Raw genomic sequence first — 17903 nt, 5'->3', positions numbered from 1 at the left:
AAACTCTGCAGAAAAACTCTGAGCAACCTGGGCCAGTGGAAGGTGTCCAGGGTGGAACTGGATGAGCTTTGAGGTCCCTTCCAACCCAAACCAGTTTGGGATTCTATGAAAACTGGTTTGGAGATGAAGGGGCTCTGCAGAGACCTGCAACACTTAATCAGCCAGGTGTCCACCAGCCCAGACCTTCCCTGTGTCCCTGCCCTATCCCTCCATGGGATCTCCCTCATCCCACGGGAGCGCAAAGCCAGGAAACCAGTAACAAACACACCTGAGCTGGTCCTGGCTCGGGGCCAGCGGGTGAGGCTGCAGAGCCTCTTTGCTTATTCACAGCCCCGACAATGATTTATTCATGGCATGCTGGGGGTGCTTTTGTTTCTCACCCAGACAGGCTCCAGAGCAGCACATGAAGGTTAACTCAGACCAATCTGTTTACTTTCCAACGATTTGGGACAGCCAGGGACACAACTGGAAGGAGGCAGCAGCGGGAAGGAGAGAGGCTGTCCAGGAACCTGGGTGGGAGATAACTTGGCCCAACACCTGGATCTGGCAAAGCCAGTTCTTATTTGGTGTGGGAAGAGCTGGCATTAATCAGCTCCAACAGGTGACCAATGGTTTCTAGAGACTCTTGCTGGGGCAGCTCTTTGGCCAGGTCGAAGGCTTTCATCCCCACCTCCCGGGCCTGGAATGGGACAGAAGAAACACACAGGGGTTGTCAGGAATTTGGCTTTTCTCACGGGTAAGTACCTGCCCAGACTCAGTGGAGCAGCAGCCTGGAGCAGATCCAGCCTCCCTTTCTGAGGTGACCTGTACAAGCTGCTTTACAGGAGAGCCTAAAGCCACCAGATCTCATATTTAGGATCTAATGGTGCAGAGAGAAGAGATTATTGACCCCAGTCCCCCTCCCAGACATCCCCTCCCATATAATACAGCTCATCTGAACATTCCCAAAGCTCTTTCAGGGAAAAAAACAGCTGTATTGACTCAGTCTGAGCTAAATCCCTCATTTTTCTCAGTAAGGAACTAAATCATTTCCCTTGGTAGCTCTTCCAGGGATTAGACATTCTCATTATAAAGCTTTGTCTTCTTTCTAATTTGAATTTGTTTCTTTGTGTCTTGCAAACACTCCCATAGTTGTGGCTTTCTCTGAGACAATGAAGAGACCATTAATATTTCAACACAGTGTTTTTCACCATCTGCATTTTCCCTTCCCAAAACACAGGCAGGAGAAACTCGGGGTTTTGAGCTCTGAGTCCAAGAGAGTGGCCTGACTGCCAGATGCTTCTGCTCAGCAGTTTCTCAAAATCAGTCCTTGGAAAGGCACAGAAGTCACCAGTCACCTCTGGAGTTTTTCAGGCAGAGATATAGGGGTGCAAATTCCAAACTGACTGACAGGCTGCCCTGGAGCAGATCCTGAACTCAGAGGAGAACCCAGGAAGAGCTGTGTGAGGCCACGTCCTGCTGCCTGAGTGACACCTGACCTGGTGTGACAGGCAGTGACACTGCCAGGACAGCCAGGAAAGGATGAACCTGGAACATGCAGGGTCTGCTGTGGGTGGCAGAGACTGACCCAGAAGGATTATCAGCCTCGACAGGGTGCAGATCTCAGAATTCCAGACTGGTTTGGATTGGGAGGAACATTATAAGTTCATCCAGTGCCACCCCCTGCCAGGAGCAGGGCACCTTCCACCAGCCCAGGTTGCTCCAAGCCCTGTCCCTGGCCTTGGACACTTCCAAGGATGAAGCAGCCACAGCCAGGGCCTCAGGGAAGGGTTTCCCCCCAGCGTCCCACCTGAGCCACTGCTTGAAGCCACCACTTGCAGGCCCCAAGGTGGCCCTGCCCTGGTCCCCCACACTCCTCGTGGGCTGAGATGTGTGAGAACACTCAGCCCTTCCAGGCACGACGTACCTTTGGCAGATCCATGCCCAGGAAGTGCAGCATGGCCAGGGAGTGCAGGACCTGAACTGTCTCCTGGGGGTGCTGCTGCTGCTCCCACACCCCCAGCAGGGCCTGCAGCACCCGCGTCGCCTCTTCCTGCTGGGCTTCGGCTGTGGGGGGTGAAAATATCCTGTTGGAGGGGTGGGTTTGGGCAAGGGAATACATTCCAAACTGCCCAGTTTGCTCTTCTAGACATCAAAGCATTTCTACTATAAACATCCACGTGGTCTGAGGGTGGGCAGGCCCTGGCACAGGTGCCCAGAGAAGCTGTGGCTGCCCCATCCCTGGGAGTGTCCAAGGCCAGGCTGGACAGGGCTTGGAGCAACTTGGGCTGGTGGGAGGTGTCCCTGCCCATGGCAGGGGTGGAATGGGGTGACCTGTGAGGTCCTTCCCAACCCAGGCACTCTGAGGTCCTGTGATTCCATGATCCCAGCTCCATGCACATTCCGTGCCCATGAACAGAACTCCTCAGTTGGTGACTGTGCTGATCAGCCTTTAGTGAGGATGTGGAGCCACAAGAGCTGCAGAACAACTTTCCTATTCCTGTCACACCAAAGCTGGTCTCCTGCAGCCCTGCCTTGGTGTGGTTCCTACTCTGGGAACTCCTAATGGAGACAATGTCAGGGAATGGGATTTACAGAAATGTTCCTCTTAGAATCGCAGAGTGGTTTGTGTTGGAAGAGACCTCAGAGCACCTTCCGTTCCTCCCCACCATGGGCACGAACACCTTCCACTAGAACAGGTTGCTCCAAGTCTTGTCCAATCTGGCCTTGGACACTTCCAGGGATAGAAAATTGATATTGTCTTCCCTGACAATATCTCAGTTAGCACAGATGGCAGACAGGAGATGAGGACCAGAGTCTGCTCTGGCTTCAGGGGAGCCTGAGGCAGTACCAGACTCATAAATGCTTCATGCACCTTTGTGTCCCAGGGAGAGCCTCCCCAGCCTCTCTCCGGAGTGGATCCTCCTGATTAACACATCCACTTGTCAGCACAGGCTATTCCATCATGTCCTCCTGCTCCAGGAGGGAGCAGGAACCCCACCCAAGGCAGGGAAATGTCACCTTCAATATTAAAGTTGCTGCAGGGAAATGAGAACGTGGAAGTCTCAAGTTGCACCAGGGGAGGTTTAGTTTGAATATCAGGAGAAAAAAAATTCCATTAAAAGGTGTGTAAAGCATTGGAACAGGTTGTCCAGACAGGGGTTGGAATCACCAACCCTGGAAGTGTTTAGAAAGTGTGTGGATGTGGCACTTTGGGATGTGGTTTGGGGGTCACTGTGTCAGTGCTGGGGGAATGGTTGGACTCGATGATCTTAAAGGTCTTTTCCCACCCTAAGGATTCCATGATTCCATGACTCTGTGAAGTGGAATCAAATCCTGCAAGGCCAAATCTTGCTCCAGTCACTGCCAAGGGCGCTGTGAAAGGAGGATGCAAACCAGGCAAAGCTGCTGCCCCTGCACGGACCACCCTCATTCCCGAAGGTGACACGGCACAGCCACCACCCCCCGAAACACCTGGAACTCCCAGTGCATCCCGCCCCTGGGAATGCCACACCAACACGGGGGGCACAGACTCCTTCACCCCCCCCCCCCCGTCCACGCGGCTCTTACTCAGGCCCTCCTCGGGCTCCTCCTCGCCGTCGGCGAACGGGGCCGGGCGGGCGCGGAGCCGCCGCCGCCGCTCCCGCAGTGAGCTCAGCAGCCGGGAATGCCACAGCGCGGTCACCTGGCAGGGAGCACAGCGATTATTGCACTTGTGTGCCCACCTGGCATTCGCCGCTCCGCAAACAAACGTCCCGCGTGCCGCCGGGTCACTGAGCCAGGGATGCTCCGGCCGGGGCGCGTTCCCTGCACCTCCCCGGGAACGGGAACCGAACCCCGGCGGATCCAGGGAAAATACCCACCCAAAGCCACGTCCGGGAGCGGAATGGGGGGTGGATGGTGCAGCTCCCAAAGTCTCGTTTCCACAGAAATTGGTGTGAATAAATGAAAGCTCCTTTTTCCCTCCCCAGTTATTAAATCAATTAGATAATTAGATAATTCGGTTGGATAATTATCAATTAGCTAATTCAGTTAATAAATCAATTAGGTAATTATTACTTTCCTTGCTTGATCAGTCCATTCTGAGGCTCTTTAATCAGTGTGACTTTTCACTGACTCCCAGCACCTGTTGCAGGTGGTTTGTACCCCACTTTCCCTGGCTTTGGAAGCCCTTGGAGACCCCTCCCCTTTAACCTCTGGCACAGGGAATTTGGGAGCAAAGCTGCTTTTTAACAAGGTTTGGCTGCTCCAACTGAAAATGATTTAATTAACAATCCTGAGCACAGGATTAAAGTCTCCTGCTTTTAACTCAGAGAATTATTGAAGTACAAAAAGGGTTTCTGAGACCAAAAGGCAAAGTTGACACTTGATGTGGTCACCAGTACATTGATAAAAATTGGGAAAACATTGGAAGGAGCCCCAAAAATCCTGAGGAATGATGGGTTGGGTTCTACCAACCTCAGTATAGAGTGAGTTTGCCACATCCATTTTATTCTGGCGGAGGAAAATGTTGGCCATGTGGAAATATCCTTCAGAGACCTCAATGGAGTTTGTTCCAAAGGCAGAAGTGGAAAGATAAACCTGAAATCAGCATTAAACAAAAAAAAAAAAATAAACCCCAGAAGTTTAATGCTCACGTCAAACCTGGGAAGTTTTTTGTTATGGATTAATAACATAACAGGTATTCAGGTTTTATTATGTGTAAGGGTTGGTCACACCTGGTTGTGATTGAAAAGTGTGGTGCTGAAAAGCTGTATTTTGGCATTATGGAAAGGAAGGAGGTACTAAAAGGCTGAGTTTGGGGGTTATCCATAAGAATGAGGTATAAAACTGTATTTCAGGGTTATCCAAAGGAATGAGGTAATAAAAAGCTGTATATTGGAGGCTGTGTAAAGGAATGAGGTACTAAAAAGCTCAATTTTTGGGGTTCTGTAAAGGAATGAGATATAAAAAACTGTATTTATGGGTTGTAGAAATGAATGAGGCATGAAAATCTGTGTTTGGGGCTTATTCACAGGAAAGAGGTACCAAAAAACTGTACTGGGGGTTGATCCATAGGGATGAGGTACAAAAACCTCTTTGGGGGTTACGTAAAGGAATGAGGTACTAAAAAGCTGGATTTTGGGGTTACCTGTAGGAATGGGGTATAAAAAGCTGGATTTGGGGTTTATCCATAGAAATGAGGTACTAAAGAGCTGAATTTGGGGGTTATCCACAGGAATGAGCTGTATTTGGGGCTGATCCATGGCAATGAGGTATTAAAAAGCTGTTTTGGGGTTGATCCCGGGCCACAGGAACCTTTGCAGTGGGTTCCCCTCCATCCAGGGCAGGTTTCCCTCCTCTCCCCCTGTCCCTGTGCCTGTCCCACCTGGCCCAAATCCCACCCTGCTGCCTCTCCAGCCCTGCTGGAGCCCCTGGAGCCGGGATTGGGAAGGCTCTGGTGAATTCCAGCTATTCTGAGCTGGCGTGTGACTCTCAGCAGATCCCAGACACGCAGCCAAGGCTCCAGCAGCTCCGACCTGGAGCAGCCACTGGCTCACAGCACAGACCTCAGTACCTGCTGCCCTTTCAGGCACTATGTCTAGGAATCCCCCCAACAAAGGCATTTTGGGAATCTCCCGAGCCTCTCTTTGGAGGAATCTGGAATTCCCAAAGGGTTTACAGGCTGAGCAGAGTTGTGTCTGTCAGAATGGAAAGGGTCTAATTCTTCCCCCTCTGTGTCATCCCTGACACCCACACAAAGGCACTATCAAATTCACCAGGAGTGGGAAGGCATCACTCGGCACTGGATAAATTTAGTCTGTGTGGGACAGAAATAGGATGTGGAGAAGTTCATCTGGCTTTGGAGGATCAAATGACAGGCAAAGCATCCTCAGGAACACAGCTGGGAACCAGCACCTCCAGCGTAACAAACTGCCCCTGTGGCTCAAAAGGTTGAATTGGGGAAAACGTGACAGAACCAGACACTGAAAGAGTTAAATGAGGCATTAATTAAATAATGGCTGAGGATTTGGGAAAGTATTGAGGGAAATTACAGCCAAAATATAAATTATCAGTGGGATAAAAGGCAATAATATCAGTTTGGGGCAGGAATGTCTGGGCATCCCAACACCGTAACGAGGCTGAAGGACAAATTTATAGGGAGAAGGAATGTGACAAGGACATAGGGAATGTGACAAGAAATGAGACAAGGAGAGGCTGAGGGAGCTGGGGGCGCTCAGCCAGGGGAAAAGGAGGCTCAGGGGGGACCTTCTTGCCCTCTGCAACTCCCTGACAGGAGGGGGAAGCCTGGGGCGGGGTCCGGCTCTGCTCCAGGGAACAGGGACAGGAGGAGAGGGAAGGGTTTCAAGTTGTGCCAGGGAAGGTTTGTTAGGGAAAATTCCCTCATGGAAAGGGTGACCAGGCACTGGAACAGGCTGTCCAGGGTAATGGTGGAGTCCCCATCCCTGGAGGTGTTTAAAAAACCTTTGAAGGTGGCACCTGGGGACATGAGTTAGGGGTGGCCCTGGCAGTGCTGGAGGGATAGTTGGTCTTGAAGTCCTTAGAGAGGTTTTCCAGCCTAAACAATTCCATGATTCTGTGTCACTTCAGAGCAATAGGGATAACTGGTAATCCCCAGCTTTGGCTCCCACATGGATACACAGGTGTCTCAGATCCACCCAGTTCAGGAGTTCACCACGGGAACCCTCTCTGGACCCCAAACCTGCCTGCTGGGTTTCCATGTGGGCCTGGAAGGAGAGCAGGAATCAAACCCAAAGTGTTCCTGTGCCTTAAGTGACTCACATCATTGGCCAGGTGGTACAAAGCCTGGTCCAGCTTCCCTTGGGCAGCAGAGAAGAGCCCCAGCCCGCGGTGCAGCCTGGCCCGGAGCGCCGCGCCGCAGTCCGAGCTCTGCAGGATGATCCACTCGGCCTCCGACAGGTACTTGGACGCCTGGCGCAGGTTGCCAGTGCCTGAAATGCCACGGGGGAACAAGCAGGGCAATCAGCAGGATAAAGAGCATTTCTTAGCCTGGAATGTCAGAGCCTCCTGCCTGCTGTGCCCCTGGGGTGGTTTGATATGGAGACATGGCTTGTGGATTCCCCATTCCCTCCAAGTGCCCCTGAGCCGCTCAGGAGTCCAAAGGCTCATTGACAGACAGGCTGAGTGTCCAGAACTACAAAAGCAGCCAGAAACCTCAGAATCCCTGACTGGTTTGAGTTGGGAGAGACCTTAAAGAACGTTCAGTGCCACCTCTGCCATGGGCAGGGACACCTTCCACTGTCCCAGGGTGCTCCAAGTCCTGTCCAGCCTGGTCTGGGACACTTCCAGGGATGGGGCAGCCACAGCTTCTCTGGGCACCCTGTGCCAGGGCCTGCCCACCCTCACAGCCGGGAATTCCTTCCCAATATCCCACCTATCCCTGCTCTCTGGCAGTGGGAAGCCATTTCTTCTTGTCCTGACCCTTCATCCCTTCTCTAAAGTCCCGCTCCAGCCCTTCTGGAGTCCCTTCAGGCACTGGAAGGAGCTCTCAGGTCTCCCTGGAGCTTCCCCTCCCCAGGCTGAGCCCCCCACTCTCCAGCCTGGCTGAGAGCAGAGGGTTTGTTGCCCTCGCTGTCCCTGGAACACGTGGCCCAGGCAGGCTCACTGCACGACTCCCACGTTATCACTCTGCAATTACTCACAGCATTTTTTTTCCCTGCTCTCACCACTCCGTTTAGGACGAGCCCAGAGCCAGCCCCGCTCTGCCAGGGGGCATTGTGTGCTCCTGGAATGGCAGTGATTTACAGGGATCTCGGCCCTTGCCCGTGGCTGAGCAGGGCAGCTCCCATGCCCTAATTTGCCGTGTTTTCCAAAGCACACAATGAGGACCAGCCCTGCTCAGGCAGGGCAGGGTTTGTGAATGGACCGGGGTGTTCCTGGGTTCGCTGAGATCAAAGCACAGCCAAACACCCTCGGGAATCTCGTGCTTTGGGCTTTGCGGAGCACCAGGTAAAGAAGAGGCTTTCCCTGGGCTTCTCTTGTGGGGATTGGTGGAGAGGGAGCAAACACTTCATTTGCTGAGGGATTCTCTTCCCCAGCCCCACAGAAAAGGGTGTGTGTGTGTGTGTGTGACTTCTCTAATCAATCCCCAATGCCCTTGAGGCAGAGTGGGCACAGTCAGGGCACAGAGCGGGCACAGCCAGGGCACAAAGCAGGCACAGCCAGGGCACAGAGTGGGCACAGAGTGAGCACAGCCAGGGCACAAAGCAGGCACAGCCAGGGCACAGAGTGGGCACAGAGTGGGCACAGTCAGGTCACAGAGTGGGCACAGAGTGAGCACAGCCAGGGCACAGAGCGGGCACAGAGTGGGCACAGCCAGGGCACAAAGCAAGCACAGCCAGGGCACAGCCAGGGCACAGAGTGGGCACAGTCGGGGCACAGAGCGGGCACAGAGCAGGCACAAAGCAGGCACAGCCAGGGCCCAGAGCGGGCCCAGAGTGGGCACAGAGTGGGCACAGAGTGGGCACAGCCAGGGCACAAAGCAGGCACAGTCAGGGCCCAGAGCGGGCCCAGAGCGGGCCCAGAGTGGGCACAGAGTGGGCACAGAGTGGGCACAGCCAGGGCACAGAGCAGGCACAGCCAGGGCACAGAGCGGGCCCAGAGCGGGTCCAGAGTGGGCACAGAGTGGGCACAGAGTGGGCACAGCCAGGGCACAAAGCAGGCACAGTCAGGGCCCAGAGCGGGCCCAGAGTGGGCCCAGAGTGGGCACAGAGCAGGCACAAAGTGGGAACAGCGTGGGCACAGAGCGGTCACAGAGTGAGCACAGAGCGGGCACAGCCAGGGCACAGAGCAGGCACAGCGTGGGCACAGTGTGGGCACAGAGTGGACACAGCCAGGGCACAGAGCAGGCACAGAGTGGGTACAGCCACGCACAGAATGGGCACAGAGTTGGGCACAGCCAGGACACAGTCAGGACACAGCCTGGGCACAGAGTGGACACAGCCAGGGGACAAAGCAGGCACAGCCAGGGCATAGAGCGGGCACAGTTAGGACACAGAGTGGGCACAGTCAGGACACAGAGCTGGCACAGCCAGAGCACAGAGCCCTCTGATAAGTGGGAAGAGGAAGCCAGAAACCCGCCTCAGGGAGCCCTTGCCCTTGCCAGGCTGGGAGCCAGGCCCTGCTCACCCATGGAGGCCTCGGCCAGCAGCAGATGGATGGGCACCAGCTGCAGGGAGCTCCAGCCGAAGAGCCGGGCAGTGCCACGCAGGGCCTGCAGCGCCGCCGGCAGCGCCTCCAGGGCCTTCCCCTCCCGCAGGAACCCCCGTGCTGTGCTGGAGGCCACCTCCACCATGGCCTTCTGCAGGGACACAGGGGGAAGAGCAGGAGAAACAACATCACAGAACCGCTGGGGTGGCCTGGAGGGACCTCAAAGACCACCTCGTTCCATCCCCTGCCATGGGATAAAATCATGGAATCCCAGAATGGTGTGGGTTGGAGGGACCTTAAGACCCATTTCATTCCAGCCCTTGCCAAGGGCAGGGACACCTTCCATGAGCCCAGGTGGTTACAAACGAACAGTCTCTTTTTAAAATCAAGTTTTCAAACTCCAAAGCAGTGATTGTAATGCAGTTTGTGGCTGTAATTAATAGGCAGGCATTAAAGCTGCCATATTAGAGCATATTAGAGCTTGGCTCCATTCCTGCTCTGAGCAGGAGCAGCTTTGGACATCTTTGTAGGTCATGTGGTGTCTTCCAGGATGAAGAATCCTCTACTCCTCCCGCCGAGGGCTCATGAGGCTGCAGCAATAAAAGCTGTGAAGCACAGAAAATGATGGTCACAAGACCAGAGCAGAGATCAGACAAAGGGCTCGGCGGCTCTGACGGTGCTGCCGCTGACTCAGAGGCAGCCGAGCAGCTCCGGCGGTGCCAGCAGGGCACGGCTCCAGCTGCCAGCCAGGGAGGGCCAGGGAGCAGGAGGGAGCTCCTCACAGGGCCTGCAGCTTCATCCCACCCAATGTGAGAGCACCGTGTTACCCCTGGCACAGACAGCCCAGGGCTGTGGGGCAGCAGCTTCTGCAGCCTTTGGGGCTGTGTCAGGACCCAGAAGTTATCCTGGACTTATCCACGTGCAGCCGTTTGTGCCTTTGGCTGCTCCTGCCAAAGTCCACACCCTTTGCAGCACTTGATGTGACCCACAGCTCCACAAACCTCTCCATGAGAGTGCTGCTCCCTGCCAGGAGTGTGGATGCTGTGCCCTCAGAGGGATGGCAGGGAGAAAGAGCCAGGATCCCTGTGGGATCCCAGAATGGCTTGGGTTGGGAGGGACCTTAAAGCCTACCCAGTGCCACCCCCTGCCACTAGCCCAGGTTGCTCCAAGGCCCATTCAGCAACTCCCAACACTTCCCATCAGCTTGTTCCACAAGGGGGATGGCAAGGGCAGCTGCCTGGGGAGCAGTGGGATGGCAGGGAAGGTGCCTGGGAAGCAGTGGGATGGCAGGGAAGGTGCCTGGGGAGCAGTGGGATGGCAGGGAAGGTGCCTGGGAAGCAGTGGAATGGCAGGGAAGCTGCCTGGGGAGCAGTGGGATGGCAGGGAAGGTGGCTGGGGAGCAGTGGGATGGCAGGGAAGCTGCCTGGGAAGAGGTGGGATGGCAGGGAAGGTGCCTGGGGAGCAGTGGGATGGCAGGGAAGGTGCCTGGGGAGCAGTGGGATGGCAGGGAAGCTGCCTGGGGAGCAGTGGGATGGCAGGGAAGGTGCCTGGGAAGAGGTGGGATGGCAGGGAAGGTGCCTGGGGAGCAGTGGGATGGCAGGGAAGGTGCCTGGGGAGCAGTGGGATGGCAGGGAAGCTGCCTGGGGAGCAGTGGGATGGCAGGGAAGGTGCCTGGGAAGAGGTGGGATGGCAGGGAAGGTGCCTGGGAAGAGGTGGGATGGCAGGGAAGGTGCCTGGGGAGCAGTGGGATGGCAGGGAAGCTGCCTGGGAAGCAGTGGGATGGCAGGGAAGGTGCCTGGGAAGAGGTGGGATGGCAGGGAAGGTGCCTGGGGAGCAGTGGGATGGCAGGGAAGCTGCCTGGGGAGCGGTGGGATGGCAGGGAAGGTGCCTGGGGAGCAGTGGGATGGCAGGGAAGGTGCCTGGGAAGCAGTGGGATGGCAGGGAAGCTCCCTGGGGAGCAGTGGGATGGCAGGGAAGGTGCCTGGGGAGCAGTGGGATGGCAGGGAAGGTGCCTGGAGAGCAATGGGATGGCAGGGAAGGTGCCTGGGAAGCAGTGGGATGGCAGGGAAGGTGCCTGGGAAGAGGTGGGATGGCAGGGAAGCTGCCTGGGGAGCAGTGGGATGGCAGGGAAGGTGCCTGGGGAGCAGTGGGATGGCAGGGAAGCTGCCTGGGGAGCAGTGGGATGGCAGGGAAGGTGCCTGGGGAGCAGTGGGATGGCAGGGAAGCTGCCTGGGGAGCAGTGGGATGGCAGGGAAGGTGCCTGGGAAGAGGTGGAATGGCAGGGAAGGTGCCTGGGGAGCAGTGGGATGGCAGGGAAGGTGCCTGGGGAGCAGTGGGATGGCAGGGAAGGTGCCTGGGGAGCAGTGGGATGGCAGGGAAGCTCCCTGGGGAGCAGTGGGATGGCAGGGAAGCTGCCTGGGGAGCAGTGGGATGGCAAGGGAAGCTGCCTGGGAAGAGGTGGGATGGCAGGGAAGCTCCCTGGGGAGCAGTGGGGTAAGAGGGAAGCTCCCTGGGAAGAAGGGGGGCTGCTGGAGAGCCTGGCAGTGCTGCCCTGGTAAGTCAGTGAGGCCCTGACTGCTCTCATTGGGCACCACAGGAAATACCATTTCAGCTCTTCTGCCTCCAGCTGGGGCTGGGCTGGGCAGGGAAAGCATTCCCAGGGCTCCTGGAGGCCAGGCTGGGGCATTTTGCTGAGCTACACGTGCTCAGAGCAAGGCAGGGAGAGCTGTGCTAGGGCTGAGGGAGCAGCTCAGGGACAGGGAACATCCAGGACAGCACCAGAGTGTTTCCTGGAGATCCTGGCTGAGGTAGAGACACTGCTTTGGATAAAGGAGAGCTTCAAAGAACACAGCCCAGAGCAACAGCTCCCTGCCAACAGCTGGAAAACACAGTGGCCTCCCTGAGCTACCAGAACATGGAGAGGGAAAAGGAAGGTTTTCCAGAGCAGCTGTGGCTGCCTCATCCCTGGAAGTGGCCAAGGCCAGGCTGGATGGGCCTTGGAGCAGCCTGGGATAGTGGAAGGTGCCCCTGCCTTTAGCAGGGGGTGGGACTGGATGGGCTTTGAGATCCCTCTTAATCCAAGCCACTCTGGGATTCTGTGAAACCCAAACTGTCTCCAGGGAGCACGTGGTGTCCAGGGCAAAGCCAGGACATGCTTGGGGCAGCAGCAGGAAAAGCTGGTATTTCTCAGGCTGCTTTTTCTGTCCGTGCCAGTCTGGTGCAACCAGCAGGGCCCTGGTGCGTGGGCACGGCCCAGATTGGCATCTGGGAGGGGCTGGAGATCAGGATAATTCCTTTTTTACTCCTTGTCCATGGGATCATCCCTGCTTCCCAAGAGTGAACTATCTGAAACATCTGCAGCAAGGACAAGCTGGGGGTGGGACTCTGGCACAGCTTCCAGAAGGAGAAGGAAGGGCAGAGGCAAGAGGAGCCCTGGAGCACTGAATATTTCCAACCACAGTTCCAAGCCTGGAGGGATCATTCCCGTTAGCCATGAACAGCTCTGAGGGGATTGTTCCCTTTGGCTCTGAACAATCCTCAGGGCATCATTCCCTTTGGCCATGAACAGCCCTGGGGATCGTTTCCTGTGGCCCTGGATGGGTTTCCCCCCCTTTCCCACAGCCCCAGCCCTGCTCACTTTGGGATCTTTCCATCTGTGCTGCAATTAGAGGTTTCTCTGAACTGCCCCCACACAGTTTTCCCCCCAGCTGGGATTTGGGGAAGCCAAGGACCCCAGCTCTGCTCCAGGTGGGAGCAGGAGGATGGGAACACACTCAGGGTTTAGTGCCACCTCCACTGTCCCCTCCCAGGCCCCAAAGCCGATGGTGTGCCTGGAGAAGGAGGATCCGGGGAGGAGGGAAGGTCCCACCAGCCCGAGCTGAGCCTGCAGCCCGTGGCTGGAGCGGTGCCGGGGCTGGATGCTCCGGGATCCTTTCCCATGCCCAGGGGCTGTGGGGAGCTGCCATCAGCCAGGCAGGTGAGGCTGCTCCCAACAGAAACCTGGAGCTGTGTCAGTGTGGAGCTGCTGTCTGCAGGCACCCCCCCGGCTACACTGACAGCAGCAGATTTCTATCAACAAAGCTTTGGAGCCCAGACAGGAATGAAACTGCTCACCTCCTGGCTCCCTGCTCCTGGAGCCACAGGGCACTGGGATGTGCCCCAGCTCCCCTGTGCCCTGGCTCAGGCTGGAGCTCTGTGTTTTCTAAACAAACACTGTGCAGGAGGGGTGAAGCACAACAGAAATGTTCAAAAAACACCCAACCCACGGGCAGGCTCTGGGCACAGGGTTTTGCTCTCATTATTGTGAGGCTGCACAGCTTTGCCCTCAGCTCCAAAGGCCTTTTCTCATAGAATCCCAGACTGGTTTGGGAGGGACCTTAAGGCTCATCTCAACCCACCCCTGCCAGGGGCAGGGACACCTCCCACTGTCCCAGGTTGCTCCAAGCCCTGTCCAGCCTGGCCTTGGACACTTCCAGGGATGGGGCAGGCACAGCTGTACCAGGGCCTGCCCACCCTCCCAGGGAAGAGCCTTCTCAAGCAGTTTGTTGGCTCTGGAATAGGAATGGGATGCAGTGGGACAGGGCAGTCACCCTGCCCCTCTCCCAGGTGCTCTCAGCCAGCCCAGGCCCAGCCTGGCTGCCCCAGGCCCTGCTGGACACAGGGGCATTTCTGCCTCTCTTCTCTTCCCACCTCTCCCTCTCGTTGGGAGAGCCACCAAGGGATTGCCACTGTCCCCCTCCTTTCTTCAGAAGGAAGGCAGGCAAAGTGTCCCAACACACTCCGTTCCCAGAACCTGTTTTATTTGAACAGGCTGGAGACAAAGGTCAAAGAACAGACTTGTTGAGGGCTGTTAAAGGGCCTGCTGGAACCTCCTTGGAAGGACACTCCGCCTGCTGCCCCTGCCCTGCCCAGGGACTGTTGGCTGGCCCAGGAGAGCCCCAACCCAGACTGACTCCCTCTCCTCCACCAACCCTTTCTGCTGCCTTTCCCTGCCCCTAATTAACCCAGCTGATTACCTTCCAGCTAATCAAGGAGCTCTTCCTCCAGCTGGCAGTCACATGGGCTGCTGGAATGTATAAGGGATGATTCCAGTGGCTATAAAGTCAGTGATGTAACCACTGTCAACAGCAGGTTCAGCACAGGGGAGCTCTTGGAACAGATCCAAGAATTGTGGGTGAAAATTCCTGCCCCACCCCCTGTGACACCAATTTAACCTTCCCTGCAGACTTTATAAAGGACCAACTGCAGCAGAACCTGGACCTGAGGAGGTTTTGCATTTCCTGGCCCGACACACCTTCTGTGGACTTTGCTCCACAGCCTCATGTGGGGTTTTCAGCCAGACTGGAGTTTCCAAACCAGGCTGGGCTGTCACTGTCAATCCCAGAGGAATCTGCTGCCCAAAGCCTGGCACGAGCTCTCCCCAAGCAGGACTTTTGCCTTCACAGGTTCCACCTCTGGAATCACATTTTGAATTCCTCTTTCTGGATCCTCAGCCCCAAAGCTGGGCCAGAAACACCCTGAAAATAATAATTCATGGAAAAGCCACAAGATCCATGATGTTCTCCTCGGTGGCACCCTTGGATTGTTCCCAGCTGGGACTGGGAGTTCTGCAATGACACAGGGAGGATTTATTTCCACGGGGAGGATTTTCAGGAGCAGATGCACCTGGGTGGGGTATTTCAGCAACATTGTGGAGCAGCAGCTCCTGCCACCCCATAAACAGAGAGAAAAACCACTGGGGCTGGGAAGGAGCTGCACCATCTGCACCTCCCCAGGGCCCCACGGAGATAAAAGGCTGCACTTAGTGGGAAAGAGCCAAGCTGGGCAGGGAAACAAAGGGAGGGGACTTGAGTTGTTTGCCCCCTGCCCTGGGAAAGGGGATTCCCTCCCTTCAGATGGCCTGGAAGAAGCAAAGCTCAGCTGGATCCTGGACTAACCAGGGAGATGGACCACCTGGCAAGGTGGGAGATCCAGGATTGTGCTGGATGAGGAAGCTCAGAACTTGGAGTAAGGCCTGTGAAAAAGGCTTGGGAATCACAGAGAGGATGTTCCCACTCCCCTTATTGTTGAGATTTGTTTATAAAAACAACCCCCAAACCTCTGTGCCCAAGTACAAATCACCCAAGGAGGTGCTTTTGCCTTTCTTGGGGACATCCAGAAACAGGAATTCCAAAGGGATGGATCCTGTGAAGGCAAAAGTCCCGCTGTGCTTTTAGGCAGCAGATTCCTCAGTTCTACAGGAACGGGCAGTGGGAGCCCAGGGTTTGGAAACTCCTCCCAGTGAGAACGCGCAGGGAGAGGAGCGGGAATGAAGGTGCCCCGGAGCCCTTTGAAGCGGCGCCTGCCGTGCTGCACCCACCTGCGTGCCCGGCAGCTGCTCCGCGCTGAGCCCCCCGCGCTGCCCCGGGCGGGGGCCGGGCCGGGCCGGGCCGGGCAGGGCGCAGAGCCGGCCCTGGATGCTGCTCCAGTCGGTGCTCTGGTGGGAGGCATCGCTGCCAGGGGCACAGACAGGGGTTACCCGGCGGGGAGAGGGGGCAGGGGAAGGGGCTGCCCTGCTGGGCCTTCTCCCCGCGAGAATCCCCCCCATGCCCAGCCCCTGAGCTGCTCCCAGGACACCCATCCAGGATATTCCCAGATGGAAGCACAGCCCTGTCCTGCCCTTCAGAGAATCCTGCCCAGCCCCTGAGCTGCTCCCAGGACACCCATCCAGGATATTCCCAGATGGAAGCACAGCCCTGTCCAGCCCTACAGAGAATCCTGCCCAGCCCCTGAGCTGCTCCCAGGACACCCATCCAGGATATTCCCAGATGGAAGCACAGCCCTGTCCAGCCCTTCAGAGAATCCTGCCCAGCCCCTGAGCTGCTCCCAGGACACCCATCCAGGATATTCCCAGATGGAAGCACAGCCCTGCCCTTCAGAGAATCCTGCCCAGCCCCTGAGCTGCTCCCAGGACACCCATCCAGGATATTCCCAGATGGAAGCACAGCCCTGGCCTGCCCTTCAGAGAATCCTGCCCAGCCCCTGAGCTGCTCCCAGGACACCCATCCAGGATATTCCCAGATGGAAGCACAGCCCTGGCCTGCCCTTCAGAGGCCCCACAGTGCTGAGTGTTAAAATCCCTCCTTAAGTCACTCACTGAACTCCTGGTGCAGCCAAATCCCTGGATTCTGGCCCTGTGGTGCACAAAACCCCCAACCAAGCCAGCCCTGGTCCCTGTGGGAGCAGGGAATGTTCAGTTCCTGAGGGGCTGTTCCAAGGGACACTCTAAACCACCTGGATTTGCTCCCTGTCTGATGCAGGAACTGTTGGGAGTGAGCAGGAATGTTCCAGAGAACAGGACCACTCCAGCTCCTGCTGCTTTCCTGCTCCATCCCAGGCCTTCTCCAGGCTCCCTGGTCCCATCCCAGGTCTGGTCCCATCCCAGGTCTGGTCCCTGCCTCCTGGGCCCCATCCCTGCTGAGCTTTGCCCCAGGGCTCATCCCTGCCATCCTGGCACCATCCCTGTGGGCCGGGCCTCATCCTGGGGCTGTCCCTGTGTCCTGAGCCTCATCCCAGGGACAATCCCTGCCTCTTGCCTGTGTCCCAGACCACATGCCAGGCTTTGTCCCTGTCTCTCAGTCCTTGTCCTGACACTTTTCCAAGGCTTTCTCCCTCCTTCTGGCTCTGTCCTGGGCCTTCTCCCTGCACTCAGAGTCTCCTCTCATCCTGGGGCTGATTCCTGCCCCCTGCCCTGTCGCTGCATCCCAGAGCCTGTCCCAGGCTTTGTCCCTCTCTCAGCCCTGGGCCTGTTCCTGGATTCTGGATCCCATCCTGAGCCTTCTCCTTGTGCCCTGAGCCCCATCCTGGGGCTAATCCCTGTCTCCTGCCTGTCCCTGTGTCCCAGTCTTTGTCCCTGGCTCTCAGCCCTGGGCCTGTCCCTGCCCCTTGGGCCTTCTCCTGGGCCTGTTTGCCTCTTGTGCCTCATTCTGTGCCTTTTCTGTGTGTCCTGAGCCTTGTCCTGGGGCTGGTCTTTGCCTTTTGTCCTGTCTGGGCCCGATCCTGCCCCCTGGGGCTCATCCTGGCCCTTGTCCCGGCATCCTGGGCCTCATTCTGGAGTCAATCCCTTCCTCCTGCCCTGTCCAGGCCTCCTCCTGCCTCTTGGGCCTTCCCCCCGTGTCCTGAGCCTTATCTCGGGCTTTCTCCCCCTGTCCCGGGCCTCATCCTGGGACTAGCCCTGGCCTCTTTCCCTGTCCTGCCCTGGCCCCTGGGCCTCATCCTGGGACTAGCCCTGGCCTCTTTCCCTGTCCTGCCCTGGCTCCTGGGCCTCATCCTGGCCCTTGTCGTGGCGTCCTGAGCCCCATCCTGAGGCCAATCCCCGCCTGTGCCGTTCCTGCCTCCTGGGCCTCGCTGCTCCACCGAGAATCCTTATCCCAGACATTCTGCTGTGTCCTGAGCCTCGCCCTGGGGCTGTTTCTGCCTCCTCTTTCATCCTGACACTCCTCGGTGTGTGCTGAGCCTCGTCCCGGGCCGGTCGCTGCCTCTTTCCCTGGCTGGGCCTGATCCCGTCCCCTGATCCTGATCCTGGGCCGTGTCCGAGTCCAACCGCCGCCTCCCGCCCCGTCCCCGCTCCCCGGGCCTCCTCCTGCGGGCTCTCGGTGCCCTCACCAGTAGCGGGCGCGGCGGCAGCGCGGGCAGGGCCGCGGGGCCGGGCGGGCCCCGCACAGTTCGCAGCGCGGCGGCCCCGCCATGGCCGGCGCGGGCGTCGCGCGTTGCCA

At 57.2% G+C, this 17903-nt stretch overlaps 1 protein-coding gene across 1 annotated transcript; it reads right to left on the bottom strand.

Annotated features, from left to right (window-relative positions):
* Positions 1-398: 398 nt before the first annotated feature.
* ZMYND12 (zinc finger MYND-type containing 12) lies at positions 399-17897 on the bottom strand. Its single transcript, XM_071575709.1, has 8 exons — positions 17794-17897; positions 15509-15641; positions 9130-9301; positions 6763-6932; positions 4438-4560; positions 3550-3664; positions 1907-2046; positions 399-679 (listed from the first exon to the last, which is right to left on the bottom strand). The coding sequence occupies exons 1-8, from the start codon at positions 17874-17876 to the stop codon at positions 560-562; spliced, it is 1056 nt and encodes a 351-aa protein (XP_071431810.1). The 5' UTR covers positions 17877-17897; the 3' UTR covers positions 399-559.
* Between the last annotated feature and the right edge of the window lie 6 nt (positions 17898-17903).

This window comes from Pithys albifrons, chromosome 22 (genome assembly GCF_047495875.1).
Source record: "Pithys albifrons albifrons isolate INPA30051 chromosome 22, PitAlb_v1, whole genome shotgun sequence".
Lineage (NCBI taxonomy): Eukaryota > Metazoa > Chordata > Aves > Passeriformes > Thamnophilidae > Pithys > Pithys albifrons.
The sequence above is the reverse complement of the archived record's forward strand: the minus strand, read 5'-3'. Positions and strand labels throughout refer to the sequence as shown.